The 27802-nt window shown below is 42.1% G+C and overlaps 1 protein-coding gene across 10 annotated transcripts in view; it reads right to left on the reverse strand.

Annotated features, from left to right (window-relative positions):
* The window catches only part of CCDC7 (coiled-coil domain containing 7), a 48537-nt gene that overhangs the window by 12396 nt on the left and 8339 nt on the right, over positions 1-27802 (reverse strand). For 6 of the 10 annotated variants that reach the window (XM_077447290.1, XM_077447285.1, XM_077447289.1 and 3 more), the window contains 8 exons: positions 26803-27097; positions 24207-24248; positions 22025-22066; positions 21625-21666; positions 20058-20099; positions 16333-16554; positions 9090-9176; positions 4249-4290 (listed from right to left, as the gene is read on the reverse strand). In XM_077447290.1, coding sequence (XP_077303416.1) covers positions 4249-4290; positions 9090-9176; positions 16333-16554; positions 20058-20099; positions 21625-21666; positions 22025-22066; positions 24207-24248; positions 26803-27097 — 814 coding nt within the window. The remainder of the gene's footprint in view (positions 1-4248; positions 4291-9089; positions 9177-16332; positions 16555-20057; positions 20100-21624; positions 21667-22024; positions 22067-24206; positions 24249-26802; positions 27098-27802) is intronic. The other 4 variants (XM_077447292.1, XM_077447291.1, XM_077447293.1 and 1 more) reach the window with 4 other exon arrangements.

Here is a 27802-nt window from a genome sequence, read left to right on the forward strand (position 1 = left end):
TGGGGTTCCCCCTAAATATCCATAACCAGACCCTTCAGGTCTGGTATGGATATTAAGGGGAACCCCGCGTCAAATTAAAAAAAAAATTGACGTGGGGTTCCCCCTAAAAATCCATACCAGACCCTTTATCCGAGCACGCAACCTGGCAGGCCACAGGAAAAGAGGGGGGGACGAGAAAGCGGCCCCCCCTCCCTCCTGAACCGTACCAGGCCACATGCCCTCAACATTGGGAGGATGCTTTGGGGGTCCGTGACCCCTCAAAGCACCTTGTCCCCATGTTGATGAGGACAAGGGCCTCATCCCCACAACCCTGGTCGGTGGTTGTGGAGGTCTGCGGGCGGGGGGCTTATCAGAATCTGGAAGCCCCCTTTAACAAGGGGACCCCCAGATCCCGGCCCCCCCCCTGTTTGAAATGGTAAGGGGGTACAAAAGTACCCCTACCATTTCACAAAGAAAGTGTAAAAAATGTTTAAATAAAACAAACACACTTTTGAAAAATTCCTTTATTAAAAATAAAAAAAGATTCCAGCGGCGGTAATCCACTCTTGCTATCCAGCGACGGACGGTCAGCTCTCCATCGATGTCTAATGTCATCCAGCGCAGCGCAGCATCCTTCTTCTGTCTCCTCCACGGAGACACTGCAGGCATTCCGGCGCTGACGTTTCTTATATACGGAGGGCGGGGCCACCCGTCACCTGACCCCGCCCCCCTCTGACGCAAGGGGAAACCCGGGGTTCCCCGTGACGTATGGGTGACCCCGCCCCCCTCTGATGTAACGGAAACCTGCCTGTGTTACATCAGAGGGGTGCGGGTCACCCCTACGTCACAGGGAACCCCGGGTTTCCCCTTGCGTCAGAGGGGGGCGGGGTCAGGTGACGGGTGGCCCCGCCCACCCTATATAAGAAACGTCAAGCCGCCGGAATGTCTGTAGTGTCTCCTCCACGGAGACAGAAGAAGGATGCTGCGCTGCGCTGGATGACATTAGACATCGATGGAGAGCTGACCGTCCGTCGCTGGATAGCAAGAGTGGATTACCGCCGCTGGAATCTTTTTTTTATTTTTAATAAAGGAATTTTTCAAAAGTGTGTTTGTTTTATTTAACCATTTTTTACACTTTCTTTGTGAAATGGTAGGGGTACTTTTGTACCCCCTTACCATTTCAAACAGGGGGGGGGGCCGGGATCTGGGGGTCCCCTTGTTAAAGGGGGCTTCCAGATTCTGATAAGCCCCCCGCCCGCAGACCTCCACAACCACCGGCCAGGGTTGTGGGGATGAGGCCCTTGTCCTCATCAACATGGGGACAAGGTGCTTTGAGGGGTCACGGACCCCCAAAGCATCCTCCCAATGTTGAGGGCATGTGGCCTGGTACGGTTCAGGAGGGAGGGGGGGCCGCTCTCTCGTCCCCCCCTCTTTTCCTGCGGCCTGCCAGGTTGCGTGCTCGGATAAAGGGTCTGGTATGGATTTTTAGGGGGAACCCCAAGTCAAATTTTTTTTAAATTTGATGCGGGGTTCCCCTTAATATCCATACCAGACCTGAAGGGTCTGGTTATGGATATTTAGGGGGAACCCCACGTCAAATTTTTTCTTAAATTTGAGGCAGGGTTCCCCTTAATATCCATACCAGACCTGAAGGGCCTGGTAATTGAATTTGGGGGACCCCCACGCTTTTTATTTATTTATTTATTTATTTTTTTATCAATGACTTTCAATGAGTGTTCTCTGTATTACGGAGCCGACAATTCATAATAGCTGCGAGTGATTTTAAAGGACTTTTTTTCCTGCATAAATGACACTTTGTGCAGGGACAATTCTAAGCACGGGAAACATGCGCCCCTTCACAGGCATACTATAGACAACCCCCCCCCCTACGAAATTTAAAGGAATATTACACTTTTATTGTTTCACTTTAATCATTATTAAAATCACTGCTCCCGAAAAAACGGCCGTTTTTAAAACTTTTTTTTGCATTGATACATGTCCCCTGGGGCAGGACCCGGGTCCCCAAACACTTTTTAGGACAGTAACTTGCAGAATCTTTTTTCTCTGTCGAATATTTTCTCTATATAATCTTGGACTAATAGAGGTAAGGTTAAGCACATTCGACCACAGGTTCTATAGACAGATTGTTATCGTCAGAGTCATGTCGAATCTCCTATTCTATATCGAACTGTTGTAACAATGAAAACGAAAATAAAGCATTTATTTATGTCGGATCTTTCGTTTTTCGGATTTTGTGCTTTCGTTATCGTTTGTCAAAACGAAAACGAAAATAGCTGAAATTCGGACGAAAATGCATTCGGACGAAAACGAATGCACATGTCTACACACTATCAGTTTTCCTGCTTCAGATTTACCAAAACCATATACCGTATTTATCGGCGTATAACACGCATCGGCGTATAACACGCACCCCAAGTTTAGGAGGGAATTTTAAGAAAAAAAACTTTTAGGAGGGAAGTTTAAGGGAGAAAAAAAACTTACATTTATATGCCCATCAGTGTCCATCTGCAGCCTTGTCCACCATTGCAGCCTTGTCATGCAGCCTTATGCAGCCTTGTCCACCATTGCCGCCTTGTCTATTTATTTGCCTCTTTTTTATTTTTTAAAAATGCTGCCTCCAAGATACAGAGCCGGATGTGTATCTCGGCGGCGCGCGGTAGTTCTCGGCGGCCTCCGACCTCCTTCTGCTCTTCTCGCCAGCTTTTGGTTGCCTTCGGTCGTTCTCGGCAGCTTTCGGTCATTCTCGGCAGCCTCCGGCCGCCTTTGGCTCTTCTCAGCAGCTTTTGGTTGCCTTCGGCTGTTCTCGGCAGCTTTCGGCCGCCGAGAACGGGCAAAGGCGGCCGGGAGCCGCCGAGAAGAGCTGAAGGCGCGCGAAAGCTGCCGAGAACGGCCGAAAGCTGCCGAGAACGTCCAAAGGCGGGCGAAAGCCGGCGATAATGGGTGAAGGCGGCCGAAAGCTGCCTTGAAGAGCCGAAGGCGGCTGACAGCCGCCCAGAGGCTCAGAACTGTGGGGGATTGGCGTATAACACGCACCCGCGATTTTGCCCTGCTTTTAAGGGGAAAAAAGTGTGTGTTATATGCCGATTAAATACGGTAATATGAGGTCAAACCTTAGGAGTTTCTATTTGTATGCAATCAGGCATGCCCTTTCACTACCTGGTTTTGGTAAACCTTAACCTCCCTGGCGGTATGATTATTTAAAATTTTAGGTGCTGAAAGCGGTACCATTATTTTGCATGGAAATTTGGCGTTTTATATTGCAGGCCTGCAATTCTTAGGAATAATTCACTTAAATCCATCCAAACCAGAGTCTAACAGACATTCCCGGTATGATAAAATTTGAAATATGAAATCATAAATATATATATATATATATATATATATATATATATATATATATATATAATTATAATAAAATAAAATAAATAACTATAAATAATTCTAACAAATACAATAATAATTATTCAATAATGTAATCAAATCAAAAACACTGAAATATGCTGAGTTGCAGAATTGTCGCTGTCATTACTTTTAGTGTTTGATGACGAATTTCCACACAAATTACCATCGCTCAATTCTGCACGTGATTCTAATTTATTATCGCTGTTTTCTAGCTTCTCTATAACCACTTTTGATGTAAATGAACATTTTTTGGTTGCTATGGACAATCTTAAATTTCCTGGCATAAAGAACAGTTTTTATAATATAAAACTGTATGCAGGACACTGGACAAGCCACTAGGGACAAAGGGGATGTGTAATTATTTGATACAGTACTGTATTCTGTAAGATTACAGTATACTGTATCTATACTGTGTTTTTTACTTTTTGAATTTGGCGCTGAACTCCGTCCCCGTGCATCGTAATGCTCTCAGGAAATGGAGTCCGGCGCTATCACAGATCGAGCGAGACACGGCGGCTCGCTGATCACAATGGGGAGACATCGCTGGATCCAGGGGACAAGGTAAGTAGCCCCCTCCATGGATCCTGCGATGGGATCCCGAATCTGGCTCGGGAATACCGCTTATGGTAATTAAATCTCACCCCGAGCCAGACTCGGGATTACCGCCAGGGAGGTTAAGGAAAAATTCAGCAGAAAAACTGATAGTGTGTATGGGGCTTTAGGGGCTTTAGCCATCCTGCAGCAGCAGATGGAGACGTCTATGTATGGCCATGGGTTTGGAGAGACAAGGGGTGGTGATAGGTAAACAATTGTCCAAACAAAAATGAAACTGAAGTAGACGTGTACCTGATTGATTGATGGAGGGTTGAGGAGGAGTTGTAGGAGGATCTGAGGAGACAGAAAATGTCAGTTCTTGTTGGAGTTAGCAGCACCTGAGCAATGTTCATGCCCTCTCACCCTATTGGATTTTTTGGATTCTTTTTTAAATAATACTTACTGCCCATACATGATATGGTTCAATTTCTGCTCTCTAATCTGTCACAGCAGCCAGGCAGGATATTAGGATCTTTGAAGGACAGCATCAGCAGTTAACGCTCAACTGAGTTTGAGGAGCCATCTCAGGTCTGGCATCCCTGTGGCAATGGCTCATGTGAAGATTCATTTGGTATCTGTAGCCGTAATGATGGTCTCCTCAAGGCAGTGTTGTATGGCTTGTTGCCTAAGATGCAGATATTAGTTGGTTTGTTATGAGATGGCCTTCAAAGACCTTGATCCCATGTCCAGTTTCATTTGTTATGTTTATTGCTTATGTTGTTATTTTGGCTTTGCATTTCATAAATTGGCTGCTGTGGCCAAAGCAGCTTTGGTTTTGTGTCGGATAATTTTCATTGGCAGAGTTGACTTGTGGATTTTGGTTGGCCCAGGTGACCCCAGGACTTATACAATACCCTTGTCATGTGTTCTACACCTCCATTGTAGTGGGTTGCTTGTGGACTGCATCTCTCTTTCCGAGTGGCACTTGTGTTAGGTATGCCCATGACAATGTGCTCAGTGTTCTGCCCATACCTAGAAGAATACTTTGCATTTTCCAACTTGTCGGTTGCAAAGTGTCTTATGTAATTACCATGTCCCTGGTATAGTGCTTCTTTATGGTAGAGTGCTTCATATGCTCAATATATCTGTTGTAGAGCTCCAACTTCCCAGCATGCTCAACGTAGCCCTGGCAGAGTGCTCCTTGTGCTCAACATGCACCGGTAGAGTGATCCATTCTTCCAGCATGCCCAAGACAAAGCACTAAGGTTTGATATGTAACTATACTCTGCTCACTATACTTCACATGTCTCTGTGCTAATCATAACCCTGGCAAACTGCTCAGTGTTTGCAGCATGTCCCTGACAAGAGGGCCCAGTGTGCTCAACATTTCTCCACACCTCCCAACATTTTGAGATGGGAATGAGGGACACCTACTGGCAAGCGTATGTAGGCATAGCACACGCCCCCCGCCACACCCCCTTAACCACTTCCCACCCGGCCAATGCATATATACGGCCGGGTGGGAGCCGTCTACTCCTGATAGGACGTTCAGGAACGTCCTTCAGGAGTAGCGGGATTGCGCGCGCGCGCCCGCGCAGCGGCGCGATCCCGATGTGCTCGTGTCACCCGGACACGGCACATCTCAGATCGGCAGGAGGGCTCTGTGATTGGCCCTCCTGATCACATGACGGCCGTGTCCAATCACGGCCATCATGTGATGTAAACAAACAGCCGGTTGCTAGGCAATCGGCTCTCCTCTCCTCACACGGAAGTCACCGCTGAGGAGAGGAGAGCAGAACGCTGCAGCCGGCTGATGATCAGTGAGTATGGGCTGCTTTTTACAGCTTTTTACTCACTGATCATCAGTGTAGTGTAAACACACAACACACCACACATGTCCCCAAAACATACATGTCCCCAAATAATAAAAACACATGTCCCTAATAATAAAAACATGTCCCCCACATATGTCCCACTAAAATCACATGTCCCAATGATTATCTGCACACACATGTACGTGATCACCTGCACACATATGTACGTGATCATTTGCGTACATATGTCCGTGATCACGCAAACCAATTATTATACACTTAACTGAATTTTTTTTACCAAAAACATGTAGCAGAATACATTTTGGCTTAAATTTATGACAAAATTTGATTTTATTGGATTTCTTTTCAAATAGAAAAAAGAAAATATAGTTTTTTTTCCAAATTTCCGCTATTTTTGCGCTTATATCGCAAAAAAAAAAAAACGGAGTCGTGAATAAATAACACCAAAATAAAGCTCTATTTGTGCGAACAAAATGATAACAATTTCATTTGGGTACAGTGTAGCATGACCGCGCAATTGTCACTGAAAGCGCTAGAGCGCTGAAAGCTGAAAATTGGGCTGGGAAGGAAGGGGGTGAAAGTGCCCTGTATTGTAGTGGTTAAAGGAGAATTAACCAAGAACAATTTGGAATTTGGATGAAAGGTTTAGCACTGGGAAACTTTTTGAAAGATAAAAAGTGCATTTTATATACAACTATATGGATCAGACCGAAATGAGGGACACATGAGGGGGAAAGAGGGACAGAGGGACATTGCTCCAAATCAGGGACACTTGGGAGCTATGATTTCTCTAATAGAGTGATCAGTGTGTTTAGCATTTCCCAAGGAACGTGTTCCTTGTGCTCAGCACATCTGACAGGGTAATAATCAGTGTGCTTAGTATGTCCCCGGCAGAGAGATCAGTGTTCTCAACATGTCCTTTGCAGTCTTTTCATTGTGTGTAGTTTACCCCCTTGTGCCCAGCTTGTTCCTGGCAAAGTCTTGTGATTATTATGAGTTCAGTATGCTTAGCAGAACTTCTTTTACTCTGCATATCTGTGGCTGTGTGCTCCACGTAGAGCTGAGAAAGTCATATGCAACATGTCCCTAGATGCAAACCTTGTGTATTTTATTAGAAACATGGCAGACTGCTCCGTGTGTGTTTTCCCATATCCACGGTAAATGTTATGCCTGCATTATATCCATAGTAGAGTTTCCACTGTGTTCATCACATCCCTGGCATGGTGCCTCCTGTGTAATTAGCAGGTCTACACACCACTATTATCTATTCTACATCATTTAGCAATGGACTATTTTTAGGGTGATTAACCCCTCCATGGTGTATCAACAAAAATGCATGGATGCATATAATTACAGTGAGCACTGTACCTATATACAGTACATGCATGTATTTTTGTTGGTTGGATTCAACAGTGTAGCGAATACCCATGCTGTATTATGCTTGATGGGATATGAGATACAGTACTTGGATATTTATACCTATTGTATAATCATATGTACTGTATATGCCTAATACAAATGTATTGCTAAAGCATTTTTGTTATGTGGTGTGCTATTGCTATGTATTTACATTTTTAAAAATTAACTGCTTGCCGACCAGCCACCGTCGTTATACGGTGGTAGGTTGGCTCCCCTGAGCAAATCGCCGTAGCTGTACTTTGGCCACTTTAAGGGATATAGGGGGCGCGTGCGCCATCGTGATGTGGGAGCTGATGCACGTGCCCGGCAGCCGTGATGTCTGCCGGGCACCTACAATAGCTCCTAACAAAGACAGAACGGAGATCTGTCAATGTAAACAGACAGATCTCTGTTCTGTCAGGGGAGTAGAGAGTGATCGTCTGTTCCTAGTAATTAGGAACATCGATCGGTCTCCTCCCTCAGTCAGCCTCACCCCCCCCCCCCCACAGTTAGAACACACACTGAGGGAACACATTTAACCCCTTGATCACCCCCTAGTGTTAACCCCTTCCCTTGCAGTGACATTTATACAGTAATCAGTGGCTATTTTTAGCTCTGATCACTGTATAAATATCACTGGTCCCAAAAAAGTGTCAAAAGTGTGCGCTCTGTCCGCCGCAGTGTCGCAGTCCCGCTAAAAATTGCAGATCACCACCATTACTAGTAAAATACATAAAAGTAGCATAACTCTTCCCCTATTTTGTAGACCAGTGATTCTCAACCAGGGTTTCCGTGGAACCCTAGGGTTCCTCCAGAGGTTTCTAGGGGTTCCTTCAGCATTGGGAAATTTCTGCCTCTCAGATAAGTTCCCACTCACACCATTGATCTTTTTAGTTATCTGTAAAGCGGTAATTCTTCCCAATGACCACAAGTATAAGGACCATTCTTCCCACTGTCCATCACACTAATGTATCATGAGTTGTAGATTTCTCATTTTTAGCAGGGGGTTCCTCAAGACAGGAGAACCATTTCAAGGGTTCTTCTGTGTTGAAAAGCCTGAGAAAGGCTGTTGTAGACGCTACAACTTTTTCGCAAACCAACCAAACCAACGCTTATTGAGATTTTTTCTTACCAATAATATATAGAAGAATACACATCAGCCTAAAGTGATGAAGAAATTTTTTTTTTTTTGGATATTATAGCAGAAAGTAAAAAAAGGGTTTTTGTTTTTCAAAATTGTCGCTCTTTTTTTGTTTATAGCGCAAAAAAAATAAAAACAGCAGAAGTGATCAAATACGAGCAAAAGAAAGCTCTATTTGTGGGGAGAAAAAAAGGACATCAATTTTGTTTTGGTACAACGTCACATGACCGCGCAATTGTCAATTAAAGCGACGCATCGCAAAAAATGGCCTGGTCGTTAAGGGGACAAATCCTTCCGAGGCTGAAGTGGTTAAAGTGCATCTCTGTACACATAATTCATAGTAGAGTGTTTAGCTTTGTTCCAGATGTTCCTGGCAGAAAATCCCTCGTGACCATCCAGTTCACGGCAAGGTCTTTCATATGGTAACAATGTCTCTGACATGTGTTTATCATAATCCTGGTAGAATTTTCTGTAGGGTTAATTTACTCCATGGCTATCCAAGCTCAGGATATCCTGTCAGTAGATCCCATGTACTCAGCAGTGTGTGATATTTGTGCTCAACATGTCCCTGGCTGGCGGCTCATTTCTCTTTGTTTGTTTGTACCTAGAAGAATGCTTAGTTAGGATAAGTGAACAGATTTGTGAGTTTCAGAGTTATAATTGCTTCCCTTACTGGAATGTATATTGCCCTGCCTGCCTTGACTACTATAGAAAGTGAAGATCGATGTGTACAGCCCCTGGGTGTAATGTGCAGTGGTAGAGTATAGATCATGACTTACCTTTGGAAGATGTATGGGAAGGAGCTACTCCCAATTGCTTGTGGGAAATGGTGTCGCCATGATCCAGAATGACTTGTGGTTGTGGTTCTGCAGAGTACAGAAAAGAGGCATTTAGTGATTAAATTTAGGCGTGCAATTTGTTTCATTATGAATTCGTTTTTTTTAATAAAATTTCATCAAATTCGTTAATTTGGAAATATACTAATTAACGAAAACCTGTTTAACCACTTCAGTTCCGGACCAATAAACACCTTAAGGACCAGAGGTCTTTTTGCAATTTCGCACTGCGCTGCTTTAACTGGTAATTGCGCGGTCATGCAATATTGCACCCAAACGAAATTTGCGTCCTTTTCTTCCCACAAATAGAGCTTTCTTTTGATGGTATTTGATTGCCTCTGCGATTTTTTTTTTTTGCGATATAAATGAAAAAAGAGCGAAAATTTTGAAAAAAAAAGATATTTTCTTCTTTTTGTTATAAGAAAAATCGAATAAACTAAATTTTAGTCATACATTGAGGGCAAAATTTATTCAGCCACATGTCTTTAGTAAAAAAAATGTCAATAAGCGTATATTTTTTGGTTTGCGCAAAAGTTATAGCGTCTACAAACTAGAGTACATTTTCTGGAATTTACACAGCTTTTAATTTATGACTGCCGATCTCATTTCTTGAGGTGCTAAAATGGCAGGGCAGTACAAATCCCCCCCAAATGACCCCATTTTGGAAAGTAGACACCCCAAGGAAATTGCTGATGGGTATGTTGAGCCCATTGAATATTTATTTTTTTTGTCCTAAGGGATTGAATAATGACAAAAAAAAAAAAAAAAAATTTTTTTTACAAAAAGTTGTCACTAAATGATATATTGCTCACACATGCCATGGTTATATGTGAAATGACACCCCAAAATACATTCTGCTGCTTCTCCCGAGTACGGGGATACCACATGTGTGGGACTTTTTGGGAGTCTAGTCGCGCACGGCACCCCGAAAACCAATCACCACCTTCAGGATTTCTAAGGGTGCAAATTTTTGATTTAACTCCTCACTACCTATCACAGTTTCGAAGGCCATAAAATGCCAAAATAGCACAAAACCCCCCCAAATGACCCCATTTTGGAAAGTAGACACCCCAAGCTATTTACTGAGAGGCATGTTGAGTCCATGGAATATTTTATATTTTGCCAAAAGTTGCGGGAATATTACAAACTTTTTTTTTTTTGCACAAAGTTGTCACTAAATGATATATTGCTCACACATGCTATGGGCAGAAGTCAAATTACACCCCAAAATAAATTCTGCTGCTTCTCCCGAGTACGGGGATACCACATGTGGGGGACTTTTTGGGAGCCTAGTTAACTAGCTACCTAGCGACACTAGCGACACTGATGCAGCGTTCAGAAAAATTATCGCTTAGTGACACTGGCAAAAGGGGGTGAAAGGGTTAACTAGCGGAAATCAGGGGGTTAAAACCATTATTGGGTAGTATATCGGGGTACCTAGCGCTATAAAAACCTGGCGGTGAACCTAAAAAAATAACTAGCTACCTAGCGACTGTAGCGACACTAATGCAGCGATCAGAAAAACGATCGCTTAGTGACACTGGCAAAAGGAGGTTAAAGGGTTAACTAGCGGCAATCAGGGGGTTAAAAACATTATTGGGTAGTATATCGGGGTACCTAGCGATATAAAAACCTGGCGGTGAACCTAAAAAAATAACTAGCTACCTAGCGACACATGCAGCGATCAGAAAAATTATCGCTTAGTGACACTGGCAAAAGGGGGTGAAAGGGTTAACTAGCGGCAATCAGGGGGTTAAAAACATTATTGGGTAGTATATCGGGGTACCTAGCGCTATAAAAACCTGGCGGTGAACCTAAAAAAATAACTAGCTACCTAGCGACTGTAGCGACACTAATGCAGCGATCAGAAAAACGATCGCTTAGTGACACTGGCAAAAGGGGGTGAAAGGGTTAACTAGCGGCAATCAGGGGGTTAAAAACATTATTGGGTAGTATATCGGGGTACCTAGCGATATAAAAACCTGGCGGTGAACCTAAAAAAATAACTAGCTACCTAGCGACACTAGCGACACATGCAGCGATCAGAAAAATGATCGCTTAGTGACACTGGCAAAAGGGGGTGAAAGGGTTAACTCTAGGGGCAATCAGGGGGTTAAATCTTTATTGGGGGGTGATAGGGGGCTACCCTGGACCTAACACTAACTGTCCTGACAGTTTTTACTGTCACAACTGACACTGAATGCATTGATCAGTAAAGAAATGATCAATGCAATCAGTGACACTGTGACTGGGGGGGGAGGGGGGCGGGGGGGGGATCGGGGGGCGATCGGGGGGGGATCGGGGGGGGTTTGTGTGCCTGTGTGTACCTACATGTCAGTGTAGTGTTCGTGCACACTTACTTTTACTCTTCTCCTCGTAGTCCGGTCAAAAAGACCGCCCCGAGGAGAATGACATCACTTCCTCCTTCCTGTGTAAACAATACACAGGGGAGGAAGCTTCTCATTGGCCAGGAGCGATCCAGAGGGGGTGGCCGAAAACGAACGGCCATCCCCTCATCACGGATCGCTGCTGGACCGAATCGGACCGCCGTAACCAGCGGGAGGGGGTCCGATGGGACCCCCCACCCGCTGGAAGGCAATCACGTAGATGTACGTGATTCTGCCTGCCTGTGCCATTGTGCTGACGTACATTGGCAATACGGCGGTCCTGAAGTGGTTAAAGAACTTTTCCGAACATTTGTAAATTAAAAAATCTGAAATAATTAACTAATAATAACTTAACTATTACTAACTATTAAATTATAGGTATTGGAATTTCCTTTCAAAATTTGGCTGCTAGAGAACGTTACGAATACAAATTTATCCAAAGTTACAAATTTCCCGAAATAACGAATGCCGTATCTTTCCAAACGAATGTAACGCAACAAATTAATAATAATAAATTACAATTACAATAATAAAAAGGTTTTATTATTTATTATTCATTTGTTCCGTTCCATTTGTTACGTAGTTACATAGTAGGCGAGGTTGAAAAAAAAAAGTCCATCAAGTCCAATCTATTGTTTAGATGCGGCATTAGTTATTTTGGATAAATTTGTATTCGTTACATTCACTAACAGCCAAATTTGAATGAAAATTCCAATACCTATAATTTAATAGTTAGTAATAGTTACGCTATTATTAGTTAATTATAATTTCAGATTTTCGAATTTTCTGGTATTTGAATTTCCGAATTTCCATTTTTTTTTGACTCTCTGATTTTTTTTGTTTTGAATTTCAGAATTTCCCATTTTTTTTTTTTTTTTTTTTTAGAATTTACGGATTGCAATCATAACAAATGACCCGAAAAACGGGGTAAAACCCCCCCAAAAAAAGAATGAAACGAAAACGATTTTTTGGCAGTTCTAATTAAACTGTAGTTTCAAATCATGAGTAAAGAATATCACATTAGCTCTCTCTATCAAGCTGAGATAGTCCTACATTTTAGACTTCCTGCCAGAAGAGGAGTAGAGGAGAGTGGGGACATTTGCCCAAAGAGGACATTGTCAATGGTACCAAAGCCCTTACCATTTTCCCAAACCTACTGAGCGTTAATCCAGAAACATCTCATACAGTAGTGGTGGCTGGAAGTGCTTACGATAGGCTAACCAAGCTAAGCTGGCTCTATTAATGCTTCCCATGACAAGCACTCTGACCTCTTTTGGTGCATACAAGCTTGAAGGGGGTCAATAAGTCCTTTAGCATAAAGTTCAGGACTTCCAATGGGGCCAGTGATGAGTAGTACTTTTTGAAACTGACGGTAGGAGCTTGAATAGAAGGCTCTTCAGTCCCTATCGTTGGCATATGTAACTGCCAAATAAAAAAAAAAAATGGGGTAGATATGCCAGTCTGGAAGATACATTTAAAAAATAAAAAACTTTTTCTGTTTACTGGATTTACACTATGTGGAGGCTCCCTTTTTCTTCCTTTTTTACATACTTTGGTTAAATCCGAATGATCCACTGGGAGAAATATTGGAGTCCTTAAGGAATCCGTGGAAGGCTGTGATCGCGGAAGTTGCATGTTGGAGTCCCAGCTTACCATCTCTAGAAAGGTGTTGGGTTGGGTCTGGTGCCTCACCAACAGCATCTCCTTGGCGTGGATTTAACCTCCGTTCGTCCCGGGTTGGGGTAGGCTCGTTTGACTCACGCCCTTTGGTCTGGAGTCCACCACCATTGGTAAGAGTACCCTATTTATTACAGTATTAAGATGTCCCTCAGAATGCTGGATGCCTGTTATAATATATCTACCAGTTACGCAGAGATTTTAACCCTCTGGTTGAGGCATAGGAACGTTCTTTTCATTGTTGTGGACTTTATTTGTTATTCACATATATATTTATTTATTGCACTCTTTTCGGGATTGCACTATTTCTGATATACAGACGAAAAACAAGCTCTGGACTGACGCGCTCTTCAGAAAAACACTCTTTTATTGGAAAATCACATCACAGCTCAACAAACACAGCGAACAAGGAAACATTGCTGACGTTTCGCACTAGCTGTAGTGCTTAATTACTATGGCTATGATTAAGCACTACAGCTAGTGCGAAACGTCAGCAATGTTTCCTTGTTCGCTGTGTCTGTTGAGCTGTGATGTGATTTTCCAATAAAAGAAAGTGGTTTTCTGAAGAGTGCGGCAGTCCAGAGCTTGTTTTTCGTCTGTTGCTAGTGGTAATAGCCAGCACCTGTGGCTTCCCAGCCGAAGAGGCAGTTTACAGCCTGCATGTGTGCTCCTGGAGCGGTGAGATCCCTTCTCCTTCATATTTCTGATATAATTAATATTTGATATTTTTGTGATTTAAGAATCGCATTACATTACATTTGGTGCGATTTGGGTGTGGAACCCCACTTTTTATATCTATCTTAATAGATTATTTATACTTCAAATATTTATATCTATATAGGTTGTAATTATTACCTTCCTTGCATTATTTATATATTAAATGTACCTTGATTTATATATTTACATATAGTACACATGGTCGGAGAATCCGTCAGAATGTGTTCTATTGGACCGTGTCGTCGGATAATCCGACTGTGTGTGGTATGCATCAGACTGATTCCATCGGACCCAATTTTCCAACATGTTGGAAATATTTCCCGACCAACTGGTTTGATCGGACATACTCCGATCATGTGTAGAGAATTTTGATCGGACCAAGTGCCACACATGCTCAGATCAAATTCCTACATCAAAGCTATTGGCTACTAGCCTGAATGTAGTCCCGTTGTAACGAAATTATGTCATCACATTCTGAAAGATCGGATTTTTCGACAACTTAGTCCGACCGTGTGTATGCAACAGTTTCGGACAAGATCCGTTGGACTAAATCCGACTGACAAAATCCGATGGATTTGGTTGGCAGAATCTCTGACCGTGTGTACAGGGGCTTAGATGTATATGCTCACATAGGTTGTACCATCAATATTTATATTTTTTGATGGCTTCGTAATTTTTAATAATAATTCTTCTGATGAGATTTATATCGGGACTTAGGCTGGGTTCACACTGCTGCGGGGTACGAGATCGGATGTGATTCGCACCGCACTGCACTGCAAATCACATGCGATCTCTGTGCGATGCGAGTTCAGCCATACAGATAGTATGGCTGAATTCGCATCGCATCTGGCCCAAACTCACACAGGACCCTTTTTTTGGTCCGCAGCAGAATCGGATCGCATGGGTGTTCACACCATGCGATCCAATTCCTGTCCGAGTTTGCAGATTGCACTGCGATATGCGAACTGATTTGGAGGGGTCATTAACTTTTCACTGACACTCCCAGCAGTTCGCATAGGGCAGTGTGAACTGCCGCGGGGAGGCATGCGCAGTAGATTTGCAGCATTCTCGCATCGCAACAGTGTGAACCCAGCCTTACACCTGATATGCTTATCTGAATATCACTAGCGCTACACTTTGTTTTTTATTATTATTATCGATTTATATAGCGCCAACAGTTTATGCAGCGCTTTACAATGTAAATTTTATTACAATGTAAATTTTATTTTTATTTTTTTGTGCACAATTCAGTCTGATTGTTGTGTTATCTGCTCACATTTATGGTTGGTGCGGTATTATCTCTATATACATATGTAACTGCCACAGGGATTTGTAAAGCTCCCTTCTCTCTCCCCTTTCACTCTACAGTAGATGTTTCTGGCACAGTGCTCATTGTGCATAGCATACCACTAAAATAGGGCTTTGTATGCTTCACGTGATCTTGACAGAGAATCCTATGTAGTCAGAATGTGTGTTTAGAGTTTTTCAAGTCAGAATTAAAGTACAGTTTCCTAGCGGATCCTATGCAGTTTGACAATTTTCCCAGCGCTTTCCTTGCAACAGTTTCCAGTTCACTGACTCTGTGGTTGCTCTGTGCCTCCCCTTGGCCTTTTATAATGAAGAGACTGACTTAACCAAATGCTGGTTTTTGACCTTCCTGTACCTGCTGACCATAGTTCAAAGGTCATGCAGTGTATTATGGTTTTACAAAAATATCCTGGGTGAATCTGCACAAACTGTAAATACAAATGGACCTTGAAGCTCAAACAAGCAGGATTCACCCCGAACCTGACAATGTGAAAGCCGAACCTCGTCCCTACACAGTACGTCATAGCCCCTGTACACACGGTCGGAGATTTCGACAACCAAATCCGTCGGATTTTGTCCGTCGGATCTTGTCCGAAACTGTTGCATACACACGGTCGGACTAAGTTGTCGAAAAATCTGATCTTTCAGAACGTGATGACGTAATTTCGTTACGATGGGACTACGTTCAGGCTAGTAGCCAATAGCTTTGATGTAGGAATTTGATCTGAGCATGCGTGGCACTTGATCCGATCAAAATTCGCTACACATGATCGGATTATGTCCGACCGGCCCAGTTGGTCGGGAAATATTTCCAACATGTTGGAAAATTGGGTCGGACGGATATTCAGATGGAATCAGTCCGATACATACCACACACAGTTGGATTATCCGACAACACGGTCCGATAGGACACATTCCGACGGATTCTCCGACCATGTGTACAGGGGCATAGGAGACTGTTTTGCCTGGGTGAAAAGCAAATGAGACTCAAGCAGTGTCCATCTCAGGGCTATAGGTGACAACAACAAATCGGAATGTGGTGTGTAAATGAAGTACCCAAATCAAAATAATGTCATTATACAATATCAACGAGTTACCTTCTTTGAGTGGGTGATGTACTGGACTGTGCATTTCATTTTTACTTCTACTTGTGGTTGCTTCTCTGTGGTTTGAGGGTCCTGGCACAGCATCTACTCCTTGGTCTCTTTTTATTTTTTTTGTTGGGGTTTCAGAACATGGTACAGCATCACAGGCTGGCACCAAAGTTATGGAAGCAATCTTGAATACTTGCTTAACTTTTATGACATTTGATTGGGAAGCTTTGGGTAAAAATGTGGAAAAAAAATTGGAATGGCAAGTTAGTTTTCTGCAATATCAAGCTTCAAACAAATTTGCTATGTGTGTGTATATATATATATATATATATATATATATATATATATATATATATATATATATATATATATATATATATATATATCAGGATCCTGGTGGCAAAGGGGACAATAAGTCCTGGTCCCAGAGAAAGCTATGATGTATCATGGTCCATATGGGGAATACTGTTTAGATTTAGCAGACCCTTTCTAGTCAAAATATTGAGTATACATTTTCTTTAACACCTTTACTTTTTTCAATTTCTCTTATCCTTAATTTTTATTATTATTATTACTTATTTTTTTTTCTAAACAATATTAATATGTAAAAATAATATATTAAAATTAATATGTAAAAAAAAAAAAAAATAGCCTTAAGGTGTATTTAAATGAAAAACACATTTTTGGGGGGTTTGGATAGCATTGGCAATCATTAGATACCTGGTGCCCGACATGTGGCCCTCGGGTTGCATGCACCCAGCCAGTGCTCGGAGTGTGTCTGACTGTGCTCCACACCTCAGTTGTGTCTACTTATAATGAATCCACTGTTGCCCCTCCTTTACAAGTGTAAATAAAGATGCCAACTTGTTATTTTAGGATCACTGACAGACGAGGACTTGCTTATGTATAATAAAATTGCCCGCACCGACCCAAAACACCCCTCTCCCACCTGTGTCATCGCCAATCACACTGCTCCCGGGAATGTCTTCCCCTTTCGGGTTTCCAATCTCTCTTCTTTGTAACCCTTCCCCAGTCAATCTGTTCCTCTCCAGGCTGTGTCCACTCTGTCGGACCTCTCTGCTTCCACCCACCCCTCCTCCCCCGACACCCTCAGAAGCAGCCTTTTTGATGATTTCTGACATGAATGCATTTGTTCATCTTTAGACCCATTCATAATGTATACATTTTAATTTTAACAGAAGTAATTAACTATGCAAAACCACCCCTTTGGGGTTAAATCCTCAGATGGTAACAGGATCTCCTCTTACAACAACCTCCGAGCATGGGGATGCATTCATAAAAAGCAAAAAAAGAGCAACTAGTGTTCTCAGTTTAAAAGATTTTAATCCTGCCAATACATAAAAAGCCCCTTTACAGGGAGCCTCGTCTTAGGACGTAACATGTAAAGGGAGCAGAGCCACGTTCATGACATCATCCCACTGCCATCCTACCAGGGATTCTGTGCCGGCTTGGGTTTAACATTTCTGTTTGCACTAATTTAGTGTCTCATCCTGTAAGTGGCTTTATATGTGTTGGTAGCATTAAATATTAATTAATTAATAATAATAATTATTATTATTATTATTATTATTAATTAATTAATATATTTTAAACAGAAAACACTAGTGGCTCTCTTTTTTTTTTTTTTTTTTGCTTTTTATGAATGCATCCCTATGTTCGGACGGTTGTGGTTAGAGGAGATCCTGGTACAATCTGAGGATTAAACCCTAAAGGGGACAAGCGCATTTGACCTTACTGTTCATTCAGTGGTCATATCCTGAAGGTGGACGACCATTATTCATATTTGTTGGAGGCACCATTGACACCTGAGGCATCTGTATAAATGGAAGGATATATAACTTTTATGCACTGTGGTGAATACGTCACACTTATGGACTTTATTTGAACCATATGTTTAAATTTATGTACTTTTCTTATTAATTTACTGTGTTATGGGGGATTTGCACTTACATGAGTAAAATGCGAAAATTGCAGTATACAGAAACCAAGATGACATCACAAGCCTAGACCACATCCCAATGCTTTTTACCACATGGTCATCAACAGGGAAGGAGAAGATTTCTACTACTTGTTGTTTGAATGAGTAACCAGGGGTACTATGTACCCCTTAGCCCTTGTACACACGGTCGGAGAATCTGTCGGAATGAGTCTTATCGGACCGTATCGTCAGATAATCCGACTGTGTGTGGTATGCATCGGACTGATTCTGTCCGAATCTCCGTCCGACCCAATTTTCCAACATGTTGGAAATATTTCCCGACCAACTGGGCCGGACGGACCTAATCCGATCATGTGTAGAGCATTTTCATCGGACCAAGTGCCACGCATGCTCAGATCAAATTCCTACATCAAAGCTATTGGCTACTAGCCTGAATGTGGTCCCATCGTAACTAAATTACGTCATCACGTTCTGAAAGATCGGATTTTTCGCCAACTTGGCCCGACCGTGTGTATGCAACAGTTTCGGAAACAATCCGTTGGACTAAATCCGACGGGCAAAATCCAACGGATTTGGTTGGCAAAATCTCCGACCGTGTGTACGTGGGCTTACACGTGTGTATAGGGGGAGAGATGGATATGTGGAACCCCTTATTTGTAAAGGGGCTTTCCGATTCTGATAAGTCTCTCCCACCCCTCGGCTAGGTCTGGTGGGAAGAAGAACAAGTTCTCATCGGCATGTGACAAGGCGCCTTATAACAGGCTGGCTTTGCTTCCACCCTGCTAGGTACCTGGCCAACATTGAGGACATGTGGCCTGGTATCATTCAAGAGTGGGGGGAACACACTCCCTTCCCCCCTTTCCAGGTCAGCCAGGTTGCATGCCCTGGATAAAGATCTGGTGCAGGTTTTTAGGGGGACCCCACACTTTTTTTTTTTCATGGGATCCCCCTCCAAATCAATAGCAGACCTTTATCAAGGATATGTTTTTTGTTATTTAACACAACTGTATATTTTAATGTTTCCCTTTAGGTCTTCTTAAAAGACCCAATCACAACTGAAGGGTATTTTTTTTAGTTCAGGTCCACTTTAAACAGGGTGTCATCTCCTCACTGGTGCAAAGAGTGGCAGGTAAGTCAAGGGAAGGTAAGTATATGCAACCTGCTGATACCAGAATTTTTTAGGAGGTGAAGGTAGACTTCCACACTTGAGGGTGTCATACAAAAGGCTTTTATAATATACGCAAAACCGAGCCACGCTTTACAGCGTTTTTGCCATTTTTTGCAGCCAGTGGTCAAAACGTTTCTTTCCTGAACGCTATTCTTCCGCATTCCGGAGAGGGCAGGTGAGGGAGGCTGAAGCTCCTCTAACTCTGGTAAAAGCCTATGCGTACATGGACACACATTTTGTTTAGGAGCTTTGGCAAAATAAAAGCCAAAAGCTCCTAAACTCAAGTTTAGCAGTTGCAGTGTACATGAGGTCTAATAATCTACTATTATTATGGCCACTATGGGGGAGATTTACTAAAACTGGAGAGTGCAAAATCTGGCGCAGCTCTGCATAAAAACCACCAATCAGCTTTCAGTTTTTTTTGTCAAAGTTTAATTGAACAAGCTGGAGTTAAAAGCTGATTGGCCACCAGGCAGAGCTGCACCAGATTTTGTATCCTCCAGTTTTAGTAAATTCCCCCCCTATGACTACCACTGTCAATAACACCGTGTAACTCTACAACACAGCTCAAGTCATCATCAATTACCAATTCTATCTTACCCTCATTTTCTTCAGTGTCCATGTTCTTGCTGCATTGGACAGCTAAAGAGAAAATAAATCAAATGTATAACCTTTTACAACACAGAAGACAATCATGTATATTATTATAGAGTATTTACAGTATATACAATAGAGAGAGCATACAATATAACATAATTCTATGAAGAAGTGGGTCCTTCATGAAGATTAGACTGAGAAGCATAGGACTTTCGGAGGGTTAGGAGGGCGGGCGTTAGGAGATGAAGGTTGACTTCTACACTGGATGATGTCATGCAAGTTGCTTTAACCGGTTCCTGACCAGCCGCTGCAGTTGTACTGCGGCAGGTTGGCTCCTCTGGGCGAGACGCCGTAACTCTACTTCGGCCCTTTAAGACGCTGTAGGAGGTGCCCGCAGCGTGTGCCCGGAGCCGATGCGCCCGCCGGGCACACGCTATCACTAGTGACAGAGCAAGAACCATGATCTGTGTGTGCAAACACACAGATCCCGTTTCTGAGACAGATCGTGTGTTCATACTAAGTATGAACACCGATCTCTCTCCTCCCCTAGTCAGTCCCATTTCCCCCCTACAGTTAGAACACACCTAGGGAACACAGATAATCCCTTGAGCTCCCCCCTAGTGTTAACCCCTTCTCTGCCATTTACATTTATACAGTAATCAGTGCATTTTTATTGCACTGATTGCTGTATAATTGTCAATGTTCCCAAAAATGTGTCAAAAGTGTCCAATTTGTCCGCCGCAATATCACAGTCCCAATAAAAATGGCAGATCACCGCCATTGCTAGTAAAATTTAAAAAACAAAGCCATGAATCTATCTCCTATTTTGTAGACTCTATAACTTTTGCGCAAACCAATCAATATACGCTTATTGCGATATTTTTTTTTACCAAAAAATATGTAGAAGAATACATATCGGCCTAAACTGAGGAAAACACTTTTTTTTTTTTTTTTTTTTAGATATTTATTATAGCAAAAAGTAAACAATAGTGTTATTTTCAGAATTGTCGCTCTTCTTTTGTTTATAACGCAAAAAATAAAAACCGCAGAGGCGATCAAATACCATCAAAAGAAAGCTCTATTTGTGGGAAAAAAGGACGTCAATTTTGTTTGTAGCATGACGGCGCAATTGTCAGTTAAAGCGGCGCAGTGCCGTATCGCAAAAAATGGCCTGGTCATTGGGCAACCAAATCTTCCAGGGCTGAAGTGATTAAAGTGGAAGTAAACTTCCCTATCGTTTTCAGCCAAGGAAGCGGCCATCTTTGCCTCTGTTTAATCTTCAACTGCTATGGTGCCGCACATGTGATTTGTTATGACACCAGCCATTGGATGGTTTAATAGTTTGGCTGAGAGCACAGCCAATGTGCAGTTAGCATTCCCGGCATGCCTTTTTTTTTAACTGTTTAAATCCATGGGTTTACTTCCATTTTAATAATATAATGATCAAGTAATTAGTATCTAGTAATGATCTAGATCTAGTATATTCGACTACTATGACTTTTACTGCTCAGAACACTGTGTAATTCTACAATACAGCTCAAGTCACCATCAGTCACCAATTCTCTCTCACCCTCAGCTTTTTCAGTTTCCAAGATCTTGCTGCATTGGATATCTAAAGAGATAAATGCAATTTGTAACCTTTGACAGCATGGGATTATAAAATATAAATATTATATAAAATATAAAATTATATATATTTACAGTACTATAGAGAGAGAGAGAGAGTAAATATAACAAAATTCTCTGTGAGAAGTGAGTCCTCCATGAAGTATAGGACTGAGAAGCATAGGACTGCGGAGATGGCATTATTTAGGAGGTGAAGGTTGACTCTACACTGGATGATATCATGCAAATGGTTTAATTATATAATGATTTACTATTACTACGACCACCACTACTACGACTGCTAAGAACACTGTGTATTTCTACAATACAGATCAAGTCATCGTATCCTACTAATTCTCTCTTACCCTCAGTTTTTTCAGTTTCCATGTTGTTGAAGCTTTGGAAAGCTAAAGAGATAAATGCAATATGTAACATTTTACAGCACAGAAGAAAGTCATATATATTTATACTGTATATGATAGCGGGAGTATTATATATAAAATCATTCTCTAAGGAATTGAGTCCCCCATGAAGCATAGGGCTGGGAATCATATAGAAATGCAAAGCCCATCTTTACTTAGGAGGTGAAGGATGACTTCCACTTTGGATGATGTCCTGAGAATAGGTAAGTATATACATCTTTCTTCAACAGGTTAGTTAGCAGTGGCAGCACGCCCATTTGGGGTGACTGGGCTCCGCTTCCTCTCTCTACGCCACCCCCTATATGATAATAGATATATTCATGCATAGAATAGCATGAATCTATCCATGGGCACCGCAGCCACCACCTATTCAGGCATCTGGCCCCTTTAGAGGTGCCTGAATTCCAGCAGCGGGGTGTTTTTTTTTTTGAAGCATCCGATTAAAGCTATAGGCTCTAATAGGCTTCTAAATAAGGTGGACTCGTGGCGCAGAGCATTGCGCTACGAGCCCACCCAGATGTTACAACAGCAAATGAATATACGCTGTTGTAACACTGATCCTCAATCCAGCCAACCAGAAGCGAGTCTAAAAACACCCATTTTCTGATTGGCCGAAAAGAGAAGACCTCCGATTGGCCACCGAGAAGGAGGGAGGATCCGTCATCCGTGGAGCTCAAGAGAACTGGAGAGCTGCCACCACGAGCCCGGGAGAAGCGATGTCTAGATGGGGTAAGTGAATTAGATCCAGCTGACGGACCAGGGGGTGAGGGGTTGGGGCGGTACTGTTTGCTGCCGCCCCCCCAATAAAAAAATAACCACCGGCCGGCACTGTTAGTATAGGTGTTAGAAAGGGGTGGGGGTTTTGATATTAATTAGTGATATCCCAGAATTCTACTTTAATTATCAAATTATTTACTATTACCACTATTACTATAACTAATAATGCTAAGAACACGATGGGGGTGATTTACTAAAATTGGAGAGTGCAAAATCTGGCGCAGCTCTGCATAGAAACCAATCACCTACCAGTTTTTATTTTTTATTTTTATTTTTTACCAAAGCTTAATTGAACAAGCTGAAGTTAGAAGCTGATTGGCTGTCATGTAGATCTACACCAGATTTAGCTTTCTCCAGTTTTAGTAAATCAACCCCCCCACCCTTCCCCCCCCCCCCGTGCAAATCTACAATTCAACTCATCAAGTCATTATTAGTCCCCAATTCTTTCTTGGAATTAATAGAATGATGCAATCCTACACCCGCGCAAATCTATGTATCAGTAAAGAATTATGATATTGCTAAGCAAAGAAAACAAAAATTACAAAGCAAAAAACAAACAAAATACCAAAATACAACCTTACAAATAGGTTAGAGAGCTGCTCCATATAAAGCTAATAAAAAGCCTGAAAAATTGTAAAAAACATTATAGTTATTGACCGCGCTCTCACTTCCACAAACTTACAAACATACCGTACTCATAAAGGGCTCATACTTCAGTGAAATGTGTTTGAGGTAGTTAACATGAACAATATAGTTATAGTATATAAAATAAAGAAGGCCTTCGCGCTACTACCTATAGGTGGAAAACTACAAATAGGAAAAAATTGCGATAAACCTCATACAAAAGAAATATATATGAGTAGGTGTGATAAAATGACTTCCTCAGGGGTTATTTTAATAAATTGAACCATTCGTTTTACTAAATACTACACTATTGGAGCCTTTTCCTTCTCCCTATATATTTTCATTGAGTGAATTTTTGTGCCTGCCCTCTAAATATTTATTATTTATTATTTATTTATTTTTAGCACTTAATATAGTTATAGTGTCCTTTCAAAATTCCAAGTGAATCCAAAAAACACCACAGTAGTTCCACTTCCACACCAAATGTGACCCTGAGTGTTTCCTCTTCACCAACACACAAGCACACAGCCCCCTCACCTGAACTTTTTGACCCCTATTACAGGCAGTCAAAAACCGCATTGGGTATCTGGTGGTTTGCTTGCATTTATCCACTGCTTTAAATATTAAGGGAACATCTATGATCGGACCATCGATAATGGTGCTCCTGCTCTCATGGCAGAACTTGATCACAGAGGAAGGTAAAAGAGAAGCCTCCCTTACTTACCCTCATTTATTTTAGTTTCCATCATCTTGCGGTTTTTGCTAGCTAAAAAGAAAAAAAATTTTTTGTAAACTTTCACAACACAGAAGACTATATATATCACTAACGATTTACTAACTGCTAAAAGCAATGGCCACTACTCCATACTCCTACTACTTGACCTCTCTGCGGCCTTTGATACTGTTGACCACCCGCTCCTTCTCAATAAACTCCATTCACTTGGCCTCCAAGATTCTGCTCTATCCTGGTTCTCTGCCTATCACAGAGCTCCTTCAGTGTCACCTACAACTCTGTCTCCTCCTCTCCATTGCCCCTTTCTGTGGGGGTCCCCCAAGAACCCTTCTCTTCTCTATCTACACCTCCTCCCTTGGTCACTTGATAACTGCCCACGGCTTCCAATACCACTTATACACCGATGGCACCCAAATCTATCTGTCTACTCCTCACCTCACTCCTTCAGTCTCCTCTCGCATTACTAACCTACTAACTGACATATCAGCATGGATGTCGCACCACTGCCTTACACTAAATCTCTCTAAAAATTCAGCAGCACTGCTAAAGCCCCTGCAAAGCATTTTGGCAGCAGCACTTTTTGGGCGCGTTTAACCCTTTCTTCGGCCACTAGTGGGGAACTTTTAACCCCTGCTAGCGGCCAAAGAAAGGGCTGCTAAACGACGGAAAAGCACCGCTAAAACTAGCAGCGCTTTACCGCTAACACAGCCCGCTGGCAGTGTGAAAGGGTTCTAAAAAGGGCTGTGACAGCTTCAGTGGCAACTAAAGCTTCCACAAATAATAATGGTAGCTAATAATACAAATACTGGTTTTGGATGGTTGGTGTAGAGATACGGCATTGTAATATACCTTGCAGGTTCCATCTAATGCACTCAATATGAGGAACTCTTTCTGGCAGATTTTTCAATTTAGTTACATTATAGAGAATATAATAAAAATAATAAGACTGTCAAACTTGGCATTGTAACTTTATGAAGGATTATTTAGGGTAAGGAACAGCTTTCATAACTTACTTTCTGAAGAACACAAAAATCCAGTGGGTGTTTAAATTATCATATCTACTAGCATTATTAGTAAGTTGTAGCTATAATCATAAACAAATGAATAAAGAATTTTGGTGTATGTGGCATATTTGACACACAGGGCAAATAATTTCCACCACCCACATGCTCTATGTAATCATTCCATTAAAATGAAAAAATAATAAAGACAAGAAAAGAAAAGATAAGCAGACAGTGAAAATAGTGAAGTTGTAGCACATCTGTGGTCAGTAGAAATGTGCTCCCTATAGTGGTGGTTGGCAGAGAAGTCCCCCCTTCATTGTTGATCAGTTGAAGAAAGACCCCTTTCTATTGGTGTTCATTGAAGAAGGCCCCCTTACATTGGTGGTACAAAGAAATTGACCTCTGTATTAGTAGTTAGAGAATACTAACCCCTTATTTTGTGGTCAATGGAAGTAAAGGCTGCTTATATTGGTGGTCAGCTAAAAAGGCCCCTTTTACATCGCTGGTTGGTATAAATGTGCCCCCTAGGTTGGTGGTTAGTGGAGAAGGTCCCTCCTTATATTGATCAAAAGGGTCTTCATGTGTCAGTGGTCTGTGTAAGAAGGGCCCCTTATTTTGGCGGTCAGGGAAGAAGCCTCCCTCTTCATTGGTGGTCAGTAGAAAAGTGTCCCTTAGAAGGGGCCTCTTATATTGGTGGTCATTGATAGAAGGGTACCCTCATATTGGTGATCAGTGAATAATCCCGCCTCTTCCAGTACCTTTTTTCTTCAAGTACCTTTTTTTCTTGGTGTTCAGAAGAAAATACCCCACTACATTGGTGGAAGAAGGGCCCTCTTACATTGGTGGTCCGTGGAAGAAGGGCCCCCTATATTTGTGGTCAGTGAAGAAGGCCCTACTTCCATTGGAGTGGAGCCTCCAGCAGATTCCAGTGGAGAAGAGCCTCCTATATTGGTGCTCAGTGAAGGGGGGGCGCCCTTATACTGGTGGTCAGTGAATAAGGCTCTCCTTACATGGACGGCCAATAGAAAAGTGTCCCTTTTACTAATGGTCAGTTGAACAAGGGAAAATGTATATTGCTAGACAGTTGAAAGAAGGTTGTCCTTTACAATAGTGATTACATTTTTGGTTAGTCAAGCAACTCCTAGCAATCTTTGGAGTAGCCTTGATGGAGAAGGGTTGCTTTATTTTATTAAGATGACTGCAGGCAGACAAAAGCTTTTCCAATAGTAATGAACAGGGGGGCAATCGTCTATCCTCAAATGCCTGGGTCTTCTCCACTGTGTATTCTACAAGGGAAGGTGACCAGTGAAGGGGTCTGTACTTGCTTCCTTATCATCAATACGAGAAAGGAAGCAATAGCCTCACTACAGAACAGGTTTCAAGCAGGAAGACTGAAAATCACTGTGTGAGTTAAAGAGTGTTTTCAGCTCTAGAAAAGCTCTTGTTGCTCCTATACCAGCTGAAATGTGTCAACCCTTGCTCAGTAGTTTCACCTGGCTGTAAAATTAGGGATATGATGGAGACATTTGTGGGCGTGGCCAGCCTTATAAAGAATACATTGTGTAACATTATAGTGTACCCACCATCCCTGAGAGCTTTCTCCATGGACATCCTTATCTGATTCTCATTGATTTCTTTAAGCGTCTTATTGATGGTTGATGCTCCACGTTTTTCAGTGTGACATCGGAAGATAAAGTCAACAATTTCCTCTATGGATTTGTTTTTGAGGTTTTCCATTTTAATGAGTACAGCTCCACGACGAGGCTTCAGCTGACAAAGAGCCTTCTTGAAATTTGCCAGCCTCTTCTCATCCAGATCTTTAAGATGTCTCGATATTATTAGTTTCTTTATCATATTTGGGTTGAGAAGTTCTGAACTCTGCCAATTACAAAACAATAAGAATGTACCATTTTTTTTTTTCCTACTGGAACATAAATGATAGTATCTTTCTTATGTTGTGTGCATCAATGTGACACCATAGCTCTTCTCTTGTCATGCATGTTAGGTGTAACTCTCCATATCTATTCTAATTCTGTATGTTTGACACTGCACAACACAACTTCTCGTTGTATAAGTTAGGTGTAAATCTCAGTATCTCTTCTTTTTCCTTTATGGGCAGAGACCCTGCCCTATGAAGTTGAGTCCTAAGCTAAAATTGTATGTGTTAGTTGCTAGGCTATAGCCAGCCTCAACTTTTTATCTGGAAGTTGCCCTGCTACGAGGGTACTTGTATGAAGGAATTGCTGATCGGACCTTGCGTTCGTCTGGGGCATGTTCTTAAAGCTCAAGAACCAAACTGAGGCTGGAATGTGTATTCGGAGAAAGCTGGACTGGAAAGGATTTCCTTGCCAAATAGTATCACAGAGGAGCAAGGCAGAGCTACCATCTAGACCAGGAGTCTCCAAACTGTGGCCCTCCAGTTGTTCAGGAGCTACAATAACTTACAATTTTACAATGCCTCATGGGACGTATAGTTTAACAGCTGGAGGGCCGTACTTTGGAGATCTCTGGTCTAGACCTTGTGAGAAAGATTTTTTGCCCATATACTAAAGTACCTTTGTCAGTTCACAGAGGGTCAATAGG

Source organism: Lithobates pipiens, unplaced genomic scaffold (assembly GCF_037356315.1).
Source record: "Lithobates pipiens isolate NorthernLeopardFrog02 unplaced genomic scaffold, aLitPip1_a1.2 Scaffold_22, whole genome shotgun sequence".
Taxonomy (NCBI): domain Eukaryota; kingdom Metazoa; phylum Chordata; class Amphibia; order Anura; family Ranidae; genus Lithobates; species Lithobates pipiens.